The 25,359-nt window shown below is 32.5% G+C and overlaps 1 protein-coding gene and 1 non-coding gene across 2 annotated transcripts in view; one reads left to right on the top strand and one right to left on the bottom strand.

Moving 5' to 3' along the window:
* LOC108574006 (homeobox protein rough) overlaps positions 1 to 14,974 on the bottom strand; it is a 42,332-nt gene extending 27,358 nt beyond the window's left edge. Inside the window, exons 1-2 of the mRNA XM_017936504.1 lie at positions 14,756 to 14,974; positions 13,771 to 14,035 (exon numbers count right to left, since the gene is read on the bottom strand). Coding sequence (XP_017791993.1) covers positions 13,771 to 14,035; positions 14,756 to 14,974 — 484 coding nt within the window. The remainder of the gene's footprint in view (positions 1 to 13,770; positions 14,036 to 14,755) is intronic.
* Positions 14,975 to 24,728: 9,754 nt separating this feature from the next.
* On the top strand, positions 24,729 to 24,801 carry Trnar-ucu. The gene has a single exon. It is a non-coding gene; the product is annotated as a tRNA-Arg (tRNA).
* The last annotated feature ends 558 nt before the right edge of the window (positions 24,802 to 25,359 follow it).

Consider the following 25,359-nt stretch of genomic DNA (forward strand, 5'->3'; position numbering starts at 1 on the left):
TGGGCGTTTCTTTCCTGGCGTTGGTAAAACGTCGTTTTCTCCACAATTTGAGTCTTCCTTCCGAATCCTAGTTATTGTAGAAACAGAAGCACCAGTATACTCCGATGCACGAAAGTTGGCTTGTTTGATATTATGAAGAAATTGCCCCATTCTTGCTTCTAAATCACATTTTCTTATTACCTGTCGCACAATGTTTCTGGCTTCACTACTAATCGTCTGCCCTCTTTTTCGAGATTCCATAGCGTATTTATAGTATTTAATAAACTTAAATATGGCAAAAAATAATAAAATACGGCAAAAACTATACAAAAACACTATCTAACACACACCAAGTAACAATGCAATATCAAACCAAATAAGATTTCCACATACTCTCACTAATGTGACACATAGAACAAAAACTGAGTAGCGCGTAGAAAGAAATGTTTTGGAACAGTGGCGGGCAGATGGCGGCAGATGGGCACTTAACGGCAATTTGTATCGACCTGTACTTCCGCCCAGTTGTCCCGCCGAAAAAGTTCGTTTCCAATAAATTGTTATCCACCAAAAAATTAAAAACCTAGCGATCTCTGCTTGCAGCAAAGGACACTTTTTCAGCGTTACAAGGAAAAGCGTCTTTCCTTTCGATTTTCCAGCAGATGCCAATTTATTGGAAACGAACTGTTTGGCGGGACGGCTGAGCGGAAGTAGAGGTCGCCACAAATTCGATGTGAGATCCCTGCACGCGGGAGCATTCCCAATATTTAATATCACTTGTAACGCACAACAAATTATTGAATTGTTACTTGAAAGAAATCAAAAAGCTATCGAGCATTGTACACAAACAGTTTAGCAGAATCAGTTATATTATATAACTCAGTTTGTCGTTAAGAATTATTGGAATATAATAACGGCTATAACTTGTGTATAAGATTAAACAGAGCACATTTTCATATGAACTTTTTATGGTATGTGAATATGGTAATGTACAGTGATTGTTTTTCAATGATTTGTGTGTATTGTGTGTGCTGTATATGTACGTGCATAGTGTATCTTGTGCTTCCATTTCAAGGTAAAGAATATTTCCTATAGTTACTGGACACATATTAATTCTTCAAATGTAAGCATAACCTCATATTATTTATTTTAATTAGTGTTATTAATTGTTGAACGGAAGAAACCGTATTGTTAGTTCAATTATATATTGAAGCTAACGCGGTCATCACTTTGAGCATTTGTTATATCTTTATTCTCAGATGAAAATATCTCGATATCAAATATTCGGAGTGGTACGTTAAAGTTGTTGAATTTGTTTTTTATGCTTTGTAAGAATATAGAAAAAAACATACCGTAGCAGTTGCAAAAATACCGATGACCTTAACATCTCGAAAAAAATGACTTTGAAGAGACTCTTCTTCTTATCATTTTATTCATCTCTTCGAACAATTTATCTTTTCCCTAAACAGTTTTTTCATATGTACAGTCACTCGCAGAATTGAGCGTACACTCGTGTTGGTAACGAAAATTGGCGGGAGAATGGGTAAAAACATACATATTTGAATGTAAAAATGCAATATATATTTATTCGTATAGTTTAGGGAACGATTAGTAAAAAAATTATTTAAATAACATTAACTGTTTGCTTATATTTAACTGAAAATGTAAAAATACTGGTATTTTACTGAAACAAAATTGAGCATTTTATTTTATAAAAATTATGTAATGGTAGCACTTATTTGTTGAGAAACAGTTTGAAGATGTCTAAACAATATGATTCAATTGTTGAATAGACAGATTGGCATTTGTTGGATCAAATTTTTCAATTATTTCCAAGATGACTTCTCCGAGACGACAAACGGATATTTCAATACGAAAATTAGTAATAAACTTATACTGTGAAGGTAAAAGTTTACGCAAAATTGGTAGTATGTATAATAAGTAGAACTCAGTCAACAATACAGAAAATAATAAATAAATTCAAATACGAAGGCACATTGCAGAACAAAGCAGGTCGAGCAAGAAAAAAAATTCTGTCTGTAAGTGATAAGCGTTACATTGTAAAGTAAATGAAGATAAATCCTAAGCTTAGTGTACCAGAATTAGTCAAAAGTATTTCGTTAAGAATTAATAAAACAATATCGACTGAAACAGTTGGTCGGATTTTACGTAAAGAAGGTTTCAATGGAAGAATCGCCCGCAGGAAACTATTTATTTCAAAAGTCAATCGTATAAAGCTGGTCGTAAGAAAGACAAAATGGTGGTAATACTTTCTTTACAGGTGGAGATGTAGAAGATTCGTGCATATTGAATCCAATATTGGTTCGTCCTATTATTATGAAACCCATTCCAACCTATTTTGGATTTAAATATAAATAGTAGATATCGTGAAATGGCATTGTCAAATTTTCGAAATCTCTCAGTATTAGTAAGTTTCTTATTCAGTAATCATAAGGTTTCTTATTAATGGAGAAAGTAGGAAAAATTCAATTAGGCCACAAGCTTTGTATTGCAACGTCGTACAAACAGACACCTACTTTACCGACCTCAGAGTGCCCCCGGGACATGGTGACCGTCTCAACTAACATCAAGGGGTATGTGCACCTTGGTTGCATTTTGCACACGGCCCCGACAGTTAGCGATAACGCGCCATTGGTGACATTAGAAGATTCGAGACTGCGTCCCCTCTCCCTGTACCACACTCGGCACCCCTCCCTGTTTGCTCATATAAAACCCCCCGGCTAATTAGCCTTTTAATGTCACACTTACTGTTAACCCTTTCCGGTCGTAGTCCGGGAATCTCCCGGCTCAAGTGTTTGGCTATTTTATAGCTCACACTGCTCCACTGTCAGCTGTCTTATGGCACTCTTGACATATTTATACGCGTGTGGTTTCAAATGTAACCACAAATGTACAAAGAATCATGTAAAAGAGATAACAGGACTTTTACGAGCGACGTGCAGTTTGTAAGAAGCTTGATAGAAGAATTATCGGGTTCATTCTGTGACATACGGCCACAACATTATGGCAGGCGGTTTACATCCGATACGGAAGTGCGGCTAAGTGGAGAACTACATATTTTACGCAGAAATGAAGCGACAGAAGTAAATTCTGCATGGTCTGCTCCAACTGACAGAAGGACCAAAGACGATAGAGTGGGTATCACTGTAGCACTTGCACACGGAAGCCCGGGTTACATACTGGAGACTGTTTTGAAAAATATCACATGTAAAAAGAATATAAAACGTAATAATACAAAAATGCAATACTCAATTTCTTATAAAATAATGAAATAAATTCGTTTAAGTAAATTCATTAGTTTGTCAGACAATAAATGATTGGGTGTTAACTACATCTGCGTCGAAACACTACGACCAGAAAGGGTTAAACGTGAAATATTGTAATTCATCATTCTTCGAATCTCTGTGCTGAAAGCGAACTCATAAAACCAATAAAGTCGTGTTTTCCGCGTAAGGAGTTAACTAATTCCAAAGATTCCTGCTCTGTTTCTGCTGCGGCATAAGAGTATGCTGAAAAATACCTGAACCGTAGGTAGTCTTCACACCGAATGCTCGAAAGATTGTGTAAAGAATTGAGAGAAGCCGGAAATCTCATTGTTCGTAAATATAGTCGCAAGAAGTCTGTAACTATTGGAGACAATAAAATTAACATTCTTGCAATGGTGAATCATGACCGTCAGATTAGTATATGCCAGATGGAGCATCACTCTGGGGTCAACAGAAACAGTGTATCAAATTCTCGCTCGTCGCAAATTTCATCCGTATTATATCAATCTTCATCAAAAGTTCAGCAAAAGAGCAATTTCAAATTCACCGATAAGGCTAGTTTTGCTAGCAGTAGAAATGTTCATTTATACGTATATAATGTTTGTAAAAACGGTTTCACATTAGTTCGTACTGTTTTCTTATTGGTGCAAAAGTGCATGTGGAGATGAATATGCGTTTGCTGATTAGTGCAGCTGTTTGGCTATCGGTGTGGTTTATGAGGTGATGGAGAGAGAAATTTTGGACTAAAAACGGTTTCACATTAGTTCGTACTGTTTTCTTATTGGTGCAAAAGTGCATGTGGAGATGAATATGCGTTTGTCTGATTAGTGCAGCTGTTTGGCTATCGGTGTGGTTTATGAGGTGATGGAGAGAGAAATTTTGGATTTTTTTAATGTTATAAATTGTCCTGGAAATGGATTGCCGGGACAGATGTTAAAAAATAACAATATTTGCAATTTCTCGCCCATGTGGTGACCAACTGTCCAGAAATCCTAGGTTAAGAATATTATTTTGTGGAAAGTTGTGCTCGGGTACGAAACTTTTGCCGGTTTCCCTTATTGCGCTAAAAGGTCTACCCGGTACCCGAGCGATATCTGTTACGCATGTGACAACATATAAAACACTTGTTCGTAGAACACACACTTTCAAAATTATTCAGGGTGATCGAATAATGTGACTCACATATTGTATTGTATATTTTACGAGATTTAGTTTCATTACAATTTGGGAGTGCATTTTTTGGAGATCTAACTTTAATATGCAGTGAATATTATATTTGGTTATTTCAATAGTTTTATTTAAGAAGCAAAATAACAATTACCTTGTGTGTGAGACGTAATTATAAGTTTTTAAGGGGGTATTCTATTCTAGAGTGTCATTTTTTAGTCCTTCTTAGGGATTTTTTTGTAAGGAAAGTATAAGTTTCTCAGTATCGGCATTTTGCATACGTATTTATTCATGTCTCAAGAAAGTTCGCAAATTTTTTCAAGTGAAAATAATCAAAACTGTCTGAATTATATATCATTCAGTGCGATCCCTTTAAAAAAAAAAAAGTGTCCTACTAGCTGACACGATTCCGCCCATTCTGTTTATCCAAAATGAAAAAACCAAAGGTTTCTTGATTAGTACGAATGTGATTGTGAACCAGAATGAAAAAAAAATAATGAAAATTTACAAAAGGATTCTTGATTAGTACGAATGTGATTGTGAACCAGAATGAAAAAAAAATAATGAAAATTTACAAAATGGCGGCACTTTGAATTTTGTGTATCCATTTTGTCGATATTTTGTCGTCTCTCAGAGGCTCTAAAAATCAGAAAAATATATATTTTGGCATAATTCTGGTTCAGACGATAACGGCACATCCACTGAAGGTGTATGTAAAATTTGGAGTCAATCGGACAACTAGAACTTGAGATATCACGTCAGCCATTTAGAGAAACATGGTTTCGAGAAAAACGCGTTTAAAGTTTCTCATACCAGTTACACAAGAATGGTATATAATACTTATGACCACGGACTACATCTCGTCTTCTTTAACCATCGATTTTATAAATTCGAAAAAAATCCCTCAACAGTTATACTTCTGCAAATGTCTACTTTCAGAAAGTGTAAAAAAATAAAATCGATTTTTTTGAAAAGTCTAGACTAGAATACCCCCTTAAATATATAAAAAATAGCGAAACTGTCAACGGATATATCTACGTAGAATAAGATCGATTTTTACTTTATTCGTCATTTGTTTTTCAAACGTTTCATCACTGTTCTACAAATATATTTCGCATTGATTATATCTATGCAACACTTGTACGTTTCAGCATTACACATTAAGACGAATTCAAATTGATTTACAAGAGGTGGAAGTAACGACGCTTTAAAAGCTTAGCGGTTATTGTATTTTCAGTTTTATTTAACGCACTGATGATTCCAGTTCGCCTTGTCATGACAACGGCTTAAGGGGCAGGCGAGTAACACTGGGTTTGTGGAAATATAGCAAGGTATATTTTACATTGAGACGCGGCCAACTGCGCCCGGTAATCTCATCACAATATCGGTACGAGGTGGCGAAGCGGGATAAATCCACTCAAATGTGTGTGTATACTTGTATTGTGTTGATTGTACGTGTTTAGTGTAATAACACTTATCAATAACAAGCTTCACACGAAGAACAAATTGTTTAAATGTAAATTAACATGAAATTATCGAAGTAGGGAGTGTTAAAAAGTGTGCAAAAATTGTAAACAGAAAATCCTTCAATTAATTTTTCATTCATTTCTAAACAGAGGTAGTGACAATTTGTAACAATCAATTTGTATACATTCAATGCATGTACAGTATAAGAGTATAGATCGGCAGTCATATTCATTTTAAAAGTTAATATAATAGTCAAATTAAATTCTTAAATCTGAATTGTTTGTCGTTTTTTGGAAATATTAAACAATCGAATAAAACATATTTAACAATACTATAAATGACGGTAAAATATTTTCAAACTGAATTTCAACAGGGGTTCGACAGGGTATTTGGTAATTGCTGAGAGATATTTTAAGGTGTGATTCTAAAAGCGGAAATAAGACAAAAACCAAGAATAAAAAGAAATTTGTTTGCACTTGTGACTTCGTTTTTTACTTATTAACAATTAACCCTTTGCACTCGAGAGGCGACTAAGAAGCGACATTATATTTACCATTAGAGGCAACTCTAAGGATGATATTTTCCAAGACAGCAGATCTCAGCAGTGAAATAGTTTGAAAGAATCAATTTCTAATAAAAATATTAGCTTTAAAAAATTACATTAATTTTTGCTACTTCCTTATAGAAAAAAGGGCCTTCGAGTGCAAAGGGTTAAAGTCTACGCTAAAAGTAAGCAATTTTCATGCGGCTATCTGGATCAGGCCTAGTAGGCACTCACCTAGCCGCCTTACGGTTGCTTGACGTACACATATGTACAGACAAGGTGTTCGACTATTCCTTGGAAAAAATGCAGGGGGTGATTCTAGAAGATAGTATAAGATGAAAATCAAGAATAACAAAATTTTGTTTGAGCCTTTGTTTCTTGTTTATTAACATTTGAAAATATTCCTGCCGTCGAGCAAACCTCTCTACACCAACGAATATATGGCACGTCAAGATACAGGAGGTACAGAGATCCTCGAAACTAATAACACATGACCGGCAGTGTACCTTATAAATGTCATAGGAATCCAACTTAGTTCCAAAAATACACAAACAGTTTATGTGTAATAGTAAGATTGAAAAACTTTTGCTAAAACACCTTATTTTAAGAATTAACGTTGTTGCTTGAAAAATGTTTAAAACAAAGTTTTAAAATGAAACGAATAGATAATTCTGAATAAATTAGTGATGATAATTATACTTAATCATTGTATAAAATTACTGTTATATTGATCACTAATAATCCCTTCAGCTGATACAACCATAAACATCAAACTAATAATATTAATAATGAAATCAACTCACCATTACATTTAAGTTGTAAATGTTTTTGTATTAATAAGGAAGTTCTAGCTTGTGTAGAATACTGTAAAAAGAAGTGAATAGAATTTCATGGATACCAAATAAGTTTAAGTTACAATCTATTTTAGTGTTTAAATTTTAAAAAGTACTGAAAACAAATATTAAATACTGGACACGATTACTTATATCATAAAAATGAACTTGTATTGTTCGTAAATGTTACATCACATAATATTAATAAGAACAAATATTAATTCGTTTTATCAATTGATTACGCAATCTAGTACTGATTAAAGTTTACTAAACTACGTTTAAGAAAAACTTTTAAAGAGTTTTGTAAATTAGACAGATCAAATATTAAATTCTACACGTGCTCTGAAATTTATATTTTATATGAGTGATATCTCATACTGCGATGACGGCATACTGTTTCAAACTGACCGATATTTTTAACAAATTTTGTAAGTGTATACTAATAGTGTCACTGCATTCTATTTGTTATATTTAGTCAATATGAAATTGTTTATACAATCTGGGATCTGTACAATTATACGTTTGAATGATAATATTAAAGAATTATAACTAACGAAGAGAATTTTATTATGTTGATATTTCAACAGTTCAAGATTGATAGCACTGATGAGAAAATATTTGACTACTTTTCTGTGTATTTACACTCTAGTGATATTTGGAACACTTATTCTTATTAAGCGTCGGTTAAATCAAAACAAAATTATTTATATTTTCAAAATATATATTAAATTATGGGATAGCCATGGGGTTGTAAATATTAACGAATCTATTTTGCAGTATAAAAGAAAAGTATTGGTATAGCAAGAATTAGAATCAATATTAGAAATTTCGTAGTTTAACAATCTCTATATAATAAGATTATATAATGTTGCTTGAACAAAATGTTGTGTACAAAGTAGTAAATCTATTTATTTAAAAAAAATAATGTACGATAATATGAAAAAGAAATGAATGTTTAACCTGCAGAGTAATTTTTATATTGTCTTAGACATTCAATTTATGCGATTTATGGATAAATTTCCATATTTATGGATAAGTATGGAAAGTAAAAATAAATCAGAGAGTAAATAAAAAAAACAATATTGTTGACGAAATTTAATTGACTTTGTATCTTATAACATGAAATATGGAGAGTAAAACGATAAATTATTTTTAAGTATTTCATTAAAGATAAACTAAGTACCTAGGTAAACTGATTATACGTATGACTGTAATATTTACATTGATATAGTAGGTAGAAAAAGGTATACTATGGAAGAGATTAAATATTAATTTATCATCAACATATACGTACATATCATATAACACACTGTTCGCCAAAAAAATTACAACACCTTAAAAATTAAATCGCACAAATCTGAAATTTACATATATTGTTTGGAGCATTGAAAGGTACAAATGTTTAAAATTTAGTTTAAAGAGATCTTATTTATTAAAAAAAACCTAATTTTCTCCTCAGAGCAGCCTGAAAAACATAGGTGATTTCCAGATTTGTACAACCCCAATTTCTAGGTGTTGCAAATTTATTGGCGAGCAGTGTATAATATAAAAATACGTATTAGACATTACCAAACAAAGTGTATGTATACTCGTAAAAAATACTGCTGAAAAAGAATCCAAATACTTATTTATTTTTTAATATAATTTAAACTGTTATACAAACAAAATGATCTGCAATGATTTGACTATTTATTATTGTTGTAGGTACGTGTTGTAGGATATAATGATACAATAGGAGTGATTTCTATGTATAAATTATTTAACTAATATACATATAATCACAATACTGTAGTCAGTAGATATTGCGTATAATGAAACTGTTTCATTTGAAAAGTATTAGGAACATACTTTACCTTCATGTTATTAACTATCAATTATTAAATATTAATTTTGATCCATCAATTACATCAAGCATTTATAAACTCTGTATAGAGATAATAAGAAGAAGAATACTATATTGTTGTCTTCTCTGCTTCAGTTCGTCTTTAGCTATTATTTCTGTTTAAATATGTATCTACATACAGGGTGTCCAAAAAGGTCGAGGCTAAACTTATACTACATGTTAATGAGATCGAGTAGATAAGAAAAAGTTCATATAAACTTATGACCGAAAATGCTTTATTGAGAAATTATAAGCGTTCTAAGATTTTTATCAATTGTTATGGCAGTTATAATAAAAGTTCGAAATTTCTTCCTTCTGCGAGAATGCAAGCTTCCATTCGTCGAACTAACAATTGTCAAACTCTTTCGAATATTCCTACTGTATTAGAAATAGTAGTAAATGCATTTTGAATACATTCCCAAAGCTGGTCTTCTGTTTCTGTAAAATGCCCGTAATCTTTCAACGCTTATAACTTTTGAATAAAGCATTTTCGGGTATAAGTTTATACGAACTTTTTTCATTTACTTGGCCTCGTTACCACGTAGTAAGTATAAGTTTGGCTCCGGCCTTTTTGGAACACCCTGCATATGTTCCAAACGAGAATTTTCGATAGACAAGGATTCTAACGCTATATTTGCCGAGGATAAATGAAATTCGATTGGAGAAGCTGTACTAAGAGAAAAAATTCTTAAATCGTTGGTGCATAATGTGACTTATTGCTAGAAATTTGTCGACAACAAGGAACAGATACGGGCAACTAAAAGGCGTAACTAAATCTGAACATGTATCAGCAAATGCAACATTTGAAATGTACTTACTTTAAAACCTAAATCAATGCATGACCAATGATTGTGCTTTAAAGTATAAATGGCCGATAATTGTGAGTAGCATGTTATAATTTTTTATATTTTGCAATAAAATATTGATTTTAAAAGAACAGAATTTTAAAATTCATATTAATTGACCAATTTTTAACACTATATACAGATAGCATTTGCAAGTTATAATTATTTAATTTGATATATCTGTTATTGTAAAAGCCGGAATATCGGAAAATGTTAGGTTCTTCCGGCAAATCCTAAGATTAAAAAGTTACAATGTGAACGTAATAATCTGTGTTTCCGGACATTTACCGATTTACATTGGTCTAAGTTAAGATTTACCGCTGATAACTCTGACCTTCTGCACTTAGGTTAATCTTAGTAAATCTTCAGATTTGCCAATTAATTTCGGTAAAAACACGCAAAAATATTGATTTCATAATATTTCATTGGCATTGGTTGGCAAATGTTAGGATTTCCCTTAAATCTTAACATTTACCGGCATTCGGGCTTTTACAGTAACATATCTAAATTATCAAATCAAACGAGGTCTACATCTCTGACTTTTCTACAAATTGTGAAAAAAATTTGTTTGCTTTAATATCCTTTTAAGAATACGCGCAGTTTCCAACTAGATCGCTACTTACAGTGTCCTTAAATAACAAAAAAAGAAATTGTCAAAAATCTGTTTCTAGTTCCAAAAAGTAAGACAGCCCTTTAAAAATGGTCCAAGACATTCGTGTATTTATATGCGGCATTGATAAGAATGAAATATTTATTTCATTATTACATCCATGGTGTATACGAAGTGTGCAATAATTTTCACAATAATTTTGTGAAATTCTAATGAAAGAATTTTTAAGTTCAAAATCGATCGTAACATTGGACTACCCCGATATTCGCATGATTTGTCTCCGTGTGACTTGTTTTTCGAGTAAAAGGGATTACGAAAGGAACGTATTTTTAATCAGTTTCTGAAATTTAAAGTATCTAATATAACACGAATGTTAAAGCAAATTCCGAAAATGTTACGATCAATGAATTGGTCCTTGGAATACGTGTGTACAGCTTCAGGGAGACTATTTTGAAGGCAATGGCCTCACAGCTTTCTAATTTTCAAGAGAAAATTTTTAAATTAATTATTTTTGAAACTTTACTGCCACCTTTCGTACATAAATTCTTCAAAAGTATATGCATGTCTGCAATCGTGAACGCAGGGAATTTCACATTGAGAACTGTGGCATATCCATCTTAAAAGACATTTATACATGTTTTGGATACAACATGAGGATCGAGTAGATGAAATATTAAAGATTAATGTAAATGTGATTTTGTTAACGGCGCAAATAAAGAAGTACAATTTAATTTCAATTGTATAATTTATAAATATACGTTATATGTAAAAGGATGTACGATGGTAAAAAGAAATTTAGAGATAAGCTAATGATCAAATAATTCCATTTTTCAAGTTTTACGGTGAATCTCCAGTAATGCAATCACGTTCCTTACAGAAAGACTTTGGCGTATTACTACTTGCACAGAAAACAACGAATGCATAAAAGTATCTTAATACTATCAACAAAAATTTTCGTAAGGAGTAATATTAAAAGTGAAACTCAACAAAGATATAATAAAGTAATGAATCGCGTTATTCATTGCAATCGTTAGTATGAAATGAAGAAAAATGGTAGAAGAATTTTCTGTTTCAAAAAATTCTAAAGTACATTAAATATTGAAATTCTATTTTATTAAATAACGATTTTCAAAGTGTATGTGAAATGCACATCGTAACAAGTAGTTGAAAAAGGTGGTAACTAGAAAAAGGATAACGTAATACTAAATAATTATTGTTAGTTAATTTAGATTGCTGTTTAAGCGTTTTAAGTATTATTTCATAAAATATTGATCAGACATGCTTATGATATACTTAGTATCGGATAACGTTTAATAATGCTAAATTATGCAAATACCAGTTGATTACACTTGAATAATAATTAAGTTTTCCATTGGTACGTTTTATCTTACATTTTATGTTATATATTAAATGCAAAAGAGAAATATATACGTACTTATAATATTGATTCGTCGACTTGTATAAAATATAAAATGTGTCAAAAACTACAATTCTTAAGTGAACGTATGATAAAATATATAAAAGACATGCCTACACAAGGTGTTTCGAAAACATTGGTGTAAATTACACAAGTTAATGGAACTCGTTGAAAGAAACAGAAAAGTCTTGTTTCAGAAATAGTTGTCCTCCGGCTTTTAGTTCGTAAACGAACTAAATCTTTCTTCGATTAGATTAATGTTAGATTTTATTCGGTCAGAATTCTTTATTCGATTCTGTGCGTAGTAGAATGCACTTTTGATAAAAAAAATTCTCATTAAGATGGTATGGAAAACTATATTTGCAACAGTCCAATATATTAACGATATGCACTCCCGTTCATAAGTATTAGGACACTTATCGAATGTAAACAAAATCTAAACAGTCGTTACAAAATTACTAAGATTCAAAAAGGAGTTGTTCAGTTTGGAATCTCGCAGTGTAAGGAGCGTACATATTTTTACTGATACATTATCACCTTAATACTACCACTAGATAACGCATACTCCATGCGTAACTCGAATCATAAGTTCTACAAAAAAAAGGCAATAATTAAATTTTACTCTTTTTTGTTGCGCTTCCTTTCCTAATTTTCGCAAATTGACATTTTCTAGATAAGTGTATCAGAAGTCGCATTTTCCTTGCAAGTGTGGCATATTAAAAGTAAGCAACTCTATAATATAATCAGTGGTGGAAGGTAAGAATTTGTAGTGGCGGGGCTGTAGCAATAAAAGTAAAAAAGATTGAATATGGATTGAAAAAATTATACTATTACTAAAACTAAGATAATTACGATTTCGATGATTTTTAAATATGTTGTTAAAAAATATAATATTAGGTGTAGAAATGAATTCTTTTCGATTTTTGCGTACAGTCGAAGTTTTATTTAAAAAGAATGAAAACAGATCAATCATCGGAATAATTTCCACTATTGTCGATGACCTTTTGCCATTTTTCTGGCAGCTTGCAAATTCCATCGCGATAAAAACTCGGTGGTTTTAAATCCAATTATGTGCACCCAGTCGGAAAGAATTCATTTTTACACCTAATATTTTCTGTACGAGTATAATAGGTGTCCTAATACTTATGAACGGCAGTGTATGTACACTCGATGACTACTGACATACTACTCGCATGATACTTATTTGCGATCATCGTGCTGCTTACACATTGCGTGAATGATAGCACCTCATGACAGGTGCTACTTACCATGACAACAAATAAATTAAACAGAAACATACGAGTGAGCTATACATAATACTTATTTATACCATTTATAATGCAATATATCTGAAACGCTTAATTTCATGCCATACGTTGAGTAAGACTTTTTTATTTCTGTCAGTGAGGAACTCGCTTGTACAGTTTGTATCTGTACTTCATCGAAACACCGTGTATGTAGAAACGTAAAAAAACTATTTTCAACAAATCAGTTTACCCGACACTCAACGGAAAATGAACAATAATTTATTTCTCTCATAATCAGTCGATTTATCTTATTGCACACGTACTGCAATACTTCTACTTTTCTACTTCCTTTCTTGAGTGCGCTATTCAAAAGAGAACAAAGAGCCGCGTGTATAGAAGTTTAAAGGGAGTACAAATTTCCCGGGAATAGTTATTTGAATGAATAAGTTTTCTTTGAAATAGAATTATTAACGAGGAGACTGAAGTAATACTCACAGAAAGCTGAAAATCCTTGAAGATGATGTTGCGAAGTTGGAAAGTATGGCAGATTATAAAAATGTGGCGGAAACACAGACGGATATGCAACTTGAGTCAAGTGTATAGGATGGTTGGCCGTTCTAGAATGAAGTTCGTGAAACAGCGGCAACCTTAAATTAAGGAAATTCGAATTCTTTTCTTTCTCATTGTTTGACAAGGCGTTTGTTTTATTGGTATTCTGCTCTTCACTTCGTCCCGAGGGTCTTTCTTTTACATCCACTACCTATACAACAGATTATCATGTACAGTGTTAAATTGTCATGTCCCAGTACACGTATCTATCCTGTCTACTCTAATAATAAATACTAGTCGATTAGCTCAAGGTGCAGGAGCCTTGATTTTAACGATACAGTCCTTACAAATGAAGTGTTAGTGTTTTTCAGCTCAAATGTTCTAGCAAATTGAGTAATACCATTAACCCTCCGGCCACGGGCGACGCCGAAATCGCGTTCAACTTATTCTGTTAATATGTATTTGAAGGGAGACGTTATTTCACCAACTATGTCTCTGAGAAATGTGTATTGTTTTTTGTATTGCATTAAGATGTCTCCTGACGATAAACCTATAGAAGACACGACTTTCGCCCGCGATTTCGTACAGAAAAATATGAAAATAGCACGCGGCTGAAGGGTTAATATTATTTTCAGCACAAACTTTACACTATAAAATATTCGTAACTATTTTACAACTTGTAATTTTGATTGCATACAATTTATGTCCTTGAATTCATTTGCCTATTGTAATTGCTATGATTAATCACAAATTGTGTATCTTTAAATTCATACACAGGAAAACTGGGAGAAAATACTGACACCGAAGGAGGATATGGTAAGTTTGAAGTTTTAAGAATGATTTTCAACAATTCCCGACAAAAACAGAAAATGGCAACAACGACAACAATATACAACAACGATTTTTCTTATTAAGACAAATTACTCCTTACTTGTGTGATTTCATCGTTTGATGAATTATATGAGATGTCCGCATCTAACGTGTTCTTATTGCAGAAAATAATATTGGAGGGAAAGTCAAAATTCGATTTCGGTTTAGATCTTTCTCCATCATTGTTGTCGTTACCGTCAAACTTTTTCGCCTCAAGATGTCCATAAATTCGCGCAAAAAATTGTCTCGGAGATGACGGTCCTTGTGTTTTCGTCGACATTTAATTCCGGTCAAGTTTTACCGACGTGTGTCGGCTTTTCGAGAATAAAATAAACGAAGAAAATGCCTGGCTAACTGGCATCAAACGATTGCTATCCTTATTTCCTGCATAGAACTTTTATTCTCGTGTTTTTCAAGCTGATTATCATTAAACTCATGATTGCGTGAAAATGACTTTGACGTATTTTCGTATGGAGATGAAACGTCGCGTAACAATTCGAAATTTCAATCTTTTATCATTGTCAGATGCACGAGTTGTTTACACTTCGACAATTTTCGACGAGTGTCAGAGTCACAGCAACGTTGTTTAGAAAGTGCACAGAAATATGCTAGAGCTATGGAAAATGTACGTTTGTGCGCATGCGTACGGGTTTGTACATATGTACACACATGTGCATTACTATTCACATAACAAGTTAAATCGCCAGATCACTTTTCTTCAAACAAGAACCACTCGCATATAGAGTAACTGAAAGATGGAGCACTGAATGTATCGGTACGAGGTTGCACACGTATCTGAATCAGTTTGCTTTCAACGTCCATTCTCTCGCTTCATGCTTAGTATGAAAATAGAGAGAAGGGATATTCGGTGCCCGTACTCCCTACCCCGTGAATGGTTCCCCACTATCAGTGGTCTACCACCCCCATCCCTTCAGCTTCAGATAATTTTGTTGTCGTCGTTGTAACGCCCCCTCTGCGAAAAGGCATCAGCAGAAGTTTACGGACACTAAAAGAGAAACATTCACAATAAATATTATTTGCAACAGCGTCGTAATTAGCGAACGTAGCTAAATATTTTTACATTATAAAACATTAGTGCCTTGAATTTCTTTCAAACGCTTATGCTGATTTAATATTAGTAGAAATATCAAATTTATTAAAACAATATGTTTGACAATTTGTTTTACACTATTCTTCTTCTTCTTCTTCTTCTTCTTCTTCTTTGTTCTCTGAATATTTCGCATTTTTATCTTCTTTTTCAATTGAAGGCACGAACAAGTTACTGATTCTCATCAGGAAAATCACTTTACTAGCAATTATAATTGTCAATTAAATATTTACTAATTACACATTTACAAAGATAAATCAACAATTATTTTCATGGCATATGAAAAAATAGTAATTGTAATTAAATAAAAAATGGTAAAAATGATTAAGTAAAATATGAATATTTTCATTTCTAAGAAGAATAGTAAAGGAGGATGTTAAAGAAAGGCCAATTTTGGCATATGGCCGGAACGAAAAATTTTACGCATCCTAAGGAACGAAAAATGTAATTGTCATTTTTCCCGGAAATGATGGGAAAGTTATGAGAAATGCGGTTCAAAGTAAGAGTATGACCATACTTATAACTTCGCACGAGAGTTCTGTCAAGAATACGAAACTGCTTCGTGTTTGCAAAGCGACTGTTTATTCGAGTCGTAACTCTCAGAGAGTTGAACGATGCTCTCAGACGCAGTGTCCACTCGCGAGAGATACTCTCGAGAGCAGCTCGCGATAGTTTCACTCTCAAAAGGACAGCTAGGTTTATGTTTGGCTCGATGTACGTACAGCGACCCAGGCTCGCGTTTCTTATGTTTGGCTCGCAAAAAATATGACGAGTTCTAAGAAGTGAAGGTCTAGAATTTTTCCCAGAACAGTTGCGAGCGTACAGCGAGGCAGGACGACTCGTCCTCAGTCGGTGTTTACGAGGCTGTCGAACGAGTGCCACGACGAACGGCGATTATAGTCTTGTAGGGAATACAGTGCTCGCTCGAACAACGCGTTTTCGATTATACGCGGATTTCCAATCAATTTACGTACTTAGCATATTCGTTCGTGTGAATTAAGTGCCGCTGCATACAAGAACCTAGTGCACCGGATTCAAGTACACAACGAACAACTCAACTTGGGAGAAAAATCAAACGAAAAGCGTGTCTCTGCGAGCTACACAGTTGCAATCTCACGGTATGCGTATACGTAATAACATATACGTACACAATCGAATGATGGAGTTAATTGAAAATAGAGGAGAGCCTACGTATAGCTAATTAGATTAGTTTCTGCAACAATTTCGTTTTATCGTTTCCTAAGTTTATTTTTCTAGTAATAAGATGTGTTATAGCTATGAAACAACAACAAATTAGTTTTTTTACTGTTGTCTCCCTGAGATATATACATATTCTATCCTTTTCTGGAAAAACACTGTCTCTTAGTAAACAACTAAGTCTTTACACACGACCTACTTCGTTTGTTATTATTCTAACGACAATATACGACAATTGACACGCAGTGCAGATGATCAGACTTCAGTTTTCCGTAAAACCGGGGGATGGTTCCCTACTACGCGGATTTCCACCTACGCGCACAGTCGACGTCTGTAAACCTACGCGTAATTCGACAGAGCACTGTATACATGTACATATATGTTTAGACTGATATGTAAGATGATACTTTTTTCTCTGTCTTTCATAGTGGATACACAGTTAAGAAATGCAAATTCTGTCAGAGTCTTACTTTTTTATTGTATCCCTGTCATGACGATTATTTTATTATATTTACGATAGTTTATTATGATTTTTATCACTTCAAGAATAAATAATTAAGCATCGTGTCATCAAAGAATTCAATGTACAACAATCTTTGTAAATGATACTCAATATGAGTTTCTAAGTGGTTAATTTACGAACAGACCATCGTCCGAAGAAAACGAGACGGAATATAAGTATGGTCATACTCTTACCTTGAACGGCATTTCTCATAATTTTCCCATCATTTCAGGGAAAAATGACAATTACATTTTTCGTTCCTTAGGGTGCGTAGAATCCTGCTGCAAAAAAATTTTTCGTTCCGGCCGTATGCCAAAATTGACCTTTTTTTAACATCCTCCTTAGCATTTACGATTAAAAATGTAGGAATTCATAATGTGAGTACGTTTAACAAAGAAAGTCATCGTACCCGAAAATTTGGATTTTAATGAAACTTTGTGTATGTAGAATATAAAGAAGTATGAAAGGAACAATTTTTTTTCGGCATAAAATCACTTAATTTTTCACGTTTCTTCTGAAAACTCAGTTTTCGCGCTTTTCCGCTTTTTGATATAATTTTGTAGCGATACAAGGTAGAGCAAAACTTTAAAGATGTAAATTATTCAGTTTTTTGTGCTTTGTTACTTTATTTTTAAAAAATTTGTCCATATCGCATATTTTTTAAACAAATGAGTTGTTTTGTTATTTTTCATATAAATACTTAACGACAAGAGATAGGAACGATTGTTACATACAAAAAATTTCTTATTTCGAACGATTTGATGAAATACAAAAGAGTATCATTTTTTAAATATCTCGTTTGATACTTAATGTAATATGTTAGGTGGATGTATATATTTTTCTGATTTTTAAATGCGAAATCTACTTGATGTTTCAAAGTTAGTTTGTCAACATAGTAAATTCTACCTGTAACTGTTATATTAGAGTGGTTATAATATAGATTGTGTCAGATTGTTACATTAGACTTGTTAATCGATGAAAGAAAATTATTAACGGTACCGTCTATCATCATGTTGATCATTTTTGTAATAAATCTAGCTCAATCTTATTTATGTTTTTCTCTCCCATAAGCTTTAATATTAGGTCTATGCAAAAGTTCCCATCGTATTTTTGTGGAGAATGTGCAAAATACGCGACGTGGATAAATTTGTTTGCAATAGGGTGATAGAGGACAAAAAAACTGAATAATTCGTGTGTATAAAGTTTTGCTTCAACTCGAACTTTTACGAAATTATATTCCGAAAGCGAAGAAACGTGAAAACTGACTTTTCAGAAGAAGCGTGAAAATCAAAGTAATTTTCCGCCGCAAAAGAATGATTCCTTGCATACTTCGTTAAAATCGCGATTTTCGCATTTTTTCCCATTTATGTCGCATAGTGTTTAAATAAAATTACATAGTATTTCTTAATTTATTAAAGATGTTACTTCTATAGTACGAAGAATTTAAAGGAATGTTATTGAACAGAGTTTAATAAAAAAGTAAAATTTGATAAAATCTTCATATACATACATATTACCTCTGATATAGGAATTATATTAATTTCTGCAAACTTATTTTATTTTTTTCCTTAAATATCTTTTCATTATCGATTTCACTTTTGTATAGTGCTTCGATGAATAAGTTCGATGAATGAATTATTCGCATAAATAAATACCACAAACTATATCGACGACAGTACATTTTCTCTATAAATTAACGAGATGAATTATTTAGCTATTGAACGGTATTTCCAATAGTATCGGTATTTAGTCGCAACATACATCTATGCATATCATTCATACACGTTCTAACATACGTCTACAAAATAATTCCCGTAAGTAATCTTCCCCATTAGACACGAATGAGGTCTGCGAAGAGCATGAATATTAATCTCTCAGTATCTTGTGCATTTACGGTCAACTGCACATTGAACAATCTACATTGGAATTCTTTTCTCGTCCATCAGTCGAGGTTTTCCACCCTCGAAAGAGCCGTACGAATTCATACTTACGTATTATCCGTTCATTTTTCTTGTTGGTCTTCCTTGTTTCTACGATATAATATCGATATTTTTTATTTAAATCACGCTATATGAACATTTCTGTTTGTTTGGTAAGTATTTTTTTAAATAAATAGTAAAAATGAATATTTTGGTCAGTGTAAATAATTAATTGTCAGTATTAAATAGCATTTTGCCAGTACAATTCTGTTTATTTGGTCGGTATTAATTTGTTTTTTGGTCAACTGTGTTCGGTCACTGACCATCTATTCAAAATACTGACAAATTATTATGTTTACTAATATTTTAATGAAAATACTGACAGTTTTTGTATTAATCGACGTAATACTGAACACTTACATTACGTACTGATGCTTTATATTAAGTACTGACCATTTATTTAAATTACCGATTAAAATTTTTTTTAAATACTGACCCAACAAATAACAGCCTATAGCAGATCGCATTTAAGGAAATATTCTTTCATGTGCTACAATATTGGTAATAATAGCTGAAATATAATTTTATTTAGAAAATGTCATATTTTAAAAGTGTTGTGTAGGAATTAACTCGAAAAATATAATGAACTGTATAAAAGATAAGATGAATATTTATTGTTCAAGAAATTAATTGTGTCGCATTGCATTATCATTATTTCGCAAGCATTGTTACGTTTTTCAAATAAATAGGAAAATGTTAAATACCAATGGCTATGTTTATATTTTCTATTCAATTAGGAATTATTGTAGACATATATAGGCCTTCAAATCTGTAGAAATTATTTCATATTCATTTTCGCTATAATGATATATGAAGTTATTACGGTAATGTTTATTTTTCAAAAATTTTCAATGGAAAAACACCTTTGTTGTAAGGCTATTACTCGTAGTTTACATAAATATGAAATATGAACGTGACATTGTCTTTAGTAAATAATTTATCGCAGAGAAATTCCGTTGAATATTTAACTTATGTGCTGTCGCAATATGAACGAGCAATAGGATGCTTGTAGACAGTTTATTTGTGTAATTTGCGTAAAAAGATTTTTAATTAATATTATTCACGTGTTATATCGACATTACCATTACCTCGAAACATTTATATTCTGGATGCTTATCAATGGCAAAAAAGGACATCGTCTGTTCAATTATTGTCGATATCTTTTAAATACCATCTTACGTGATTAGAAATGTTTATAACGAACTGTATTCCCACCACTCATGATGTACAACTATTTTGATGTAATTCAAGATCGTACAGAACATCATTGTTCTCGGTTGTTAACTTAATTAACATTACAATAAACTGTAGTAGTTGCAGCAGTCAGTTTTCACGTCTGATATTTGGTCATCCGGAGAAGAATTTGGTATTTTAGAGTATGAGTGTAAAATAAGAAGAAAGAGAGATTTACATTTTTATCACACAAGTTGTACTCTGATAAATTCAACATACACCGCTCGCCAAAAAAATTGCAACACCTGAAAAACCAAAGGGCACAAATCTAAAATTTACATGTGTATATTGTTTAGAGCATCGAAAGGGAAAAATGTCATTTTTTCCTCAGAGTAGCCCGAAAAGCTTATATGATTTTCAGATTCGTGTAACCCCAATTTTAAGGTATTGCAATATTTTTTACGAACAGTGTATACCACGTGACGGGATAGTAAATAGTTGAACATAATTAGCTTAAATAAATGTACAAATACACGTGTAACTGAAGGAAGAAGAAAAGCGAAGTCTCTGTAATGTCTTTTGTTTAACTCTTGCACATTAAGTCGTCCTATAAGTCCGTGTCAAATTTTCTAATTTAGATCAATATTTCCAACGAACCTTTAAATTTGATAAAAAAAAAGAAAGTAAGCGCCTTCTCGTTCCACAACTTTTTCCTATATTTTTTTTCTTTATTTGATAAGATAAGAATTTCCTTGGATTTTCATTAAAATGCTCTTCGCTTTCGGCCCGAACTTATGGGACGATTTAATATATTTCAGATCTTATGCTATAAAAAAAAAAAGAAGCAGTACATACAATTTTATTGTTTATTTACTTATTTATTTCTATTCTATGGGAATATACTAGGCGCTCTATATTTCAGTTGAAAATATATCGAGGATGAAGTGACGCGACCAGAGAATTACAATACGCACGCTTCTTTACTTAACACGATTGTATATCTGCGAAGGAAAATCACCGTGTTTGCAATAATATCGACGACACAAATCGTGTACAGGAAATTAGAGGTGGCTCAGGCGCATGCGCATATTCAACGAATTCTCGTTGGTTCTCCTATAATTACATTGATTTTCATCTCGTTCCCGATTGGTTCGACACGCGTCTACCATTATATCACTCTGTCAGCGAGTTATTCTGATAGGTAATTTTCATGCGAAGTTAAAACAATTCAGATTACCGTTGCAACACGGACAAAGTCAGTGTATTCATCGTGGTTGTAGCTTAACATTGTCTAATAATGTTTTTTCGTTTGTCACTCCCCGGTTTCGGATTTCTCTCAAATTGACACGTCATCGAACTTTTCCCATATCTAACAAAATACGAACTATATAGTAAATGTTTCATCTGAAGCTACGCTTTTCTTAAATCTAATATTAATCATACAACTTGTGAGTCAATAAGAACTAATATTTAAAATAACTCGTTATCTCTTGCTTGTATAGAGAAAAAACGGTTTAAATGAATTCGGCAGCATTAGAAGAGGTGCATCAGATGAATGCAAATAGACTTTTTAAATATTTTTTATGTATCTATACTAAATACTTTGTCTCAGTTTGAGGTTCAAGATCAACCGTAGGCCAAGTTATTACAGGTCATTGAATTCGTCTTTTCATCTGCTACAACGCAGCATTAAAAAAAGATGCATGGATCGTGCAAAAAATTGAGGTCATTTTGAAATCTTAAAAAATATCAGATGCACAAAAAATGATGTACACCTTCTAATGCCACACAATTCATTTAAACCGTTTTTCGATGCAAGGAAGAGGTAACGAATTACATTTTACATGTTAGTTCTTATTCACTCATCCTGTATATTCAACCTGAATACTACATTGGATTAATTATTAAGATTAGAAACTGAAAAGGACAAAGATTGCTTTCTTTTTTCAAAAATTATTTTGATATTCTCCAAATATGTTTAGAATTGTTCTCGTTGTTTCAGTTAGAATTTATCTTGCGTTGTATAATTTTAACAGAGAAAATTGTGAATGTTATTTATTAAAAATGAAAAACAATTTACATTCAGTTGTTAATAATTGAGCAAACAAATATAAATATAAGCAGATATTTTCCATTATGGAAAAAATTTTGTGAGTAACGATTTTTCTACTTGCTTTTAAACCAGAAACTAACTTGTTACTTTGCCTTTGGATCTTTGTTTATGGACATTTTGCTGAATTCTTAGATACACTGTACCTATGGAAAGTTTTGTTATCTCATTGCTATTACATTATTCCTTTTCCTTAGTTTAATTATTAACAAACGACTGTTAATCATTTTCCATTGTACTAATAGTAAAAATTCTGTTTCCAAATAAAGTAACGTAAATATTATTCATTTGCTACCTTCTCTGTTGAAATTATACTACGCTAAATGAATTCTAACGAGGTACAAGGAGACTTTCTTGACTGATAAGGGAAGGCCGGTGATTGATACACGCCGATTTTGATGAAACCTTGCGCAAGTGTTCATTAAACCTTCCTAAGAATTTAGCCGCAATTCGTTGGTGCCCGTTTTTCACTTTAAGGGAGATATCAACCCTTTCTATCCGAACCGGCTCTTCTATATAAGCGCTTATATAAAAAAATTTTTGAAACAGAAGTTATACCGTTTCTTGAGACCTATAAATCTGTGCGAAAATTGTTTGAAAAAAATCAGTTTTTTACGAAAATTGACCCTCCAAACTCTTTTTTGAGAAATTTTAATTTTTTTTCCGATGAATAAACCCGTTTATTCATTATAAATCCAACGGTGTACTACAGTGTGTGATTATTGTAATTATTTGGGTTAAATTGCCACCTTAAGCTTTGTGAATTTCTTGTACTGGCTGTTAGTTCAACCTGCAATTGCGACTTTGATAACAACCATTTCTCCATAGGTTTTACGTAACATTTACTTTTACATAAGATCGAAATAAGATGCCATCCATCGTAGCAGCATGATATTTTTCTCATTCTATGCAGTTTGCACTGACTCCAGTCAATTATAAAGGAGCTGCATTGTTCAAAGTACTAGAGGATGTAAAAAGAAAGCAATTGAATGAAAACGTTTGAAGAAAGTTTATCCGACATAGTTATTGCAACAGTGAAATTTCTAAAAAAAAGTGCTGGAAACATAAATATTTCTTGCACCAAGTGCAACGAATTCTCTGCGTAACATCGCACCAAACATGACTAGTTTCATGTTAGTAGTTTACAATACTATTTTATTCTATAAAAACATACATATATCTAAAAATAAACTCAGTGCAAAACCATATGCTATCTTTCTTACAAAATGTAACATATTCAAGAACAGCTTTTTGTGTAAAAAAAAGTATTGCTTCGGGGACCACCCCATTTAGGCTTTACGTAATTCACAACGTCACTATATCCGTTGAGATATTAAAAAAGGTGCTTTTAATGTCTAATAATGAAGACCAAGGGCAAAACTCCTTGCGACCAGGGATAGCCAAGTCTGAGTTTGAATCGTTAGGCCAGCGATAGCTGGTTTCATTTAGTCCTTCTTTGGTGGTGAAAAAATTTTCGCGCACATCATCTGCGGGGATTGGCTAAACGTCTGGGTACCACATAGGTTATAAAGTTCCGGGGGATTCGACCCGCGATCATCAGCAGAGCTTCACTCACCCAGACACTTTAATCACAACGGCCAACGCCACCTCGCCTCATTTTTCTATTTTCGTTCGAGTTTTCTATTGTTCTTCTAAATCTACTGCACAATGGTATGCGATAATTTTAAATACCATGTTCTAACATACTTAAAAATAGTATTCTACCGTTTAATGTTATTCATATTCTAATGTTTTAAATATTTTTGAGATCAGTGTAATAGAAAATGAAGATAAAGTATTAAATACGTTTCATTCTTTGGGTTTTGAATGTTAAATTAATATCTTTCTCGGTTTATTTTCTGTTGTTTTATAGACTCAAACGTGTAATAAGAACACAGTATAAGCTAAACCATTGTATGATAGAATTTTGGTTGTTAAGTATAGTAAGACAAGACGTTACGGCAAGTCCCTTTGGCGCAGAGGATAGCGCGTTGGACTTCTAATCCAAAGGTCGTGGGTTCGATCCCCACAAGGGATGTTGATTTGTGTAGCTCTGAATAAAGTCTTTATTATGCACAAGGATTTTATACATTTTTTTCTATACATTTACTTACATAGGATACACTTGCATATTTGCTTCATTAAATAAAGCGATGCGTATTATTCTTATTAAATAAAATAAAATGTTCCAATGCAAAATTATATATAAATTGTGTAAGGTAGAAGCAATGAGAAAAAATGTTTAGGCAATTATTACAGAAGTACATTACTGTTTTATTTAATTACTATTTAATTATAAGTATCAATTAAACATAATAGGGATGAGGAGGATAGCAATAGCGAAGAAAGACAAGGAAACCTATAGCGGTAGACAAGGATAGAAAATTTTTCAAAAGTAAAGTAACGCCAACTCGTGCTTGGCTAAGCGAACTAATGGGTTGTTACTAGGAACACAGAATGTGAACAGAGGTATTAGACAAGGAACGCACTACTGTGCGAGAAGGATAGAGAGAAAACGTTTCTTATTGGCCTGCGGGCCGCTAAACTCCGCCTCCCAGACAAATCATTAATAACTCATTATTTCCGATGAATTTGT

The sequence above is a fragment of the Habropoda laboriosa genome, unplaced genomic scaffold, assembly GCF_001263275.1.
Source record: "Habropoda laboriosa isolate 0110345459 unplaced genomic scaffold, ASM126327v1 scaffold200, whole genome shotgun sequence".
Classification (NCBI taxonomy): domain Eukaryota; kingdom Metazoa; phylum Arthropoda; class Insecta; order Hymenoptera; family Apidae; genus Habropoda; species Habropoda laboriosa.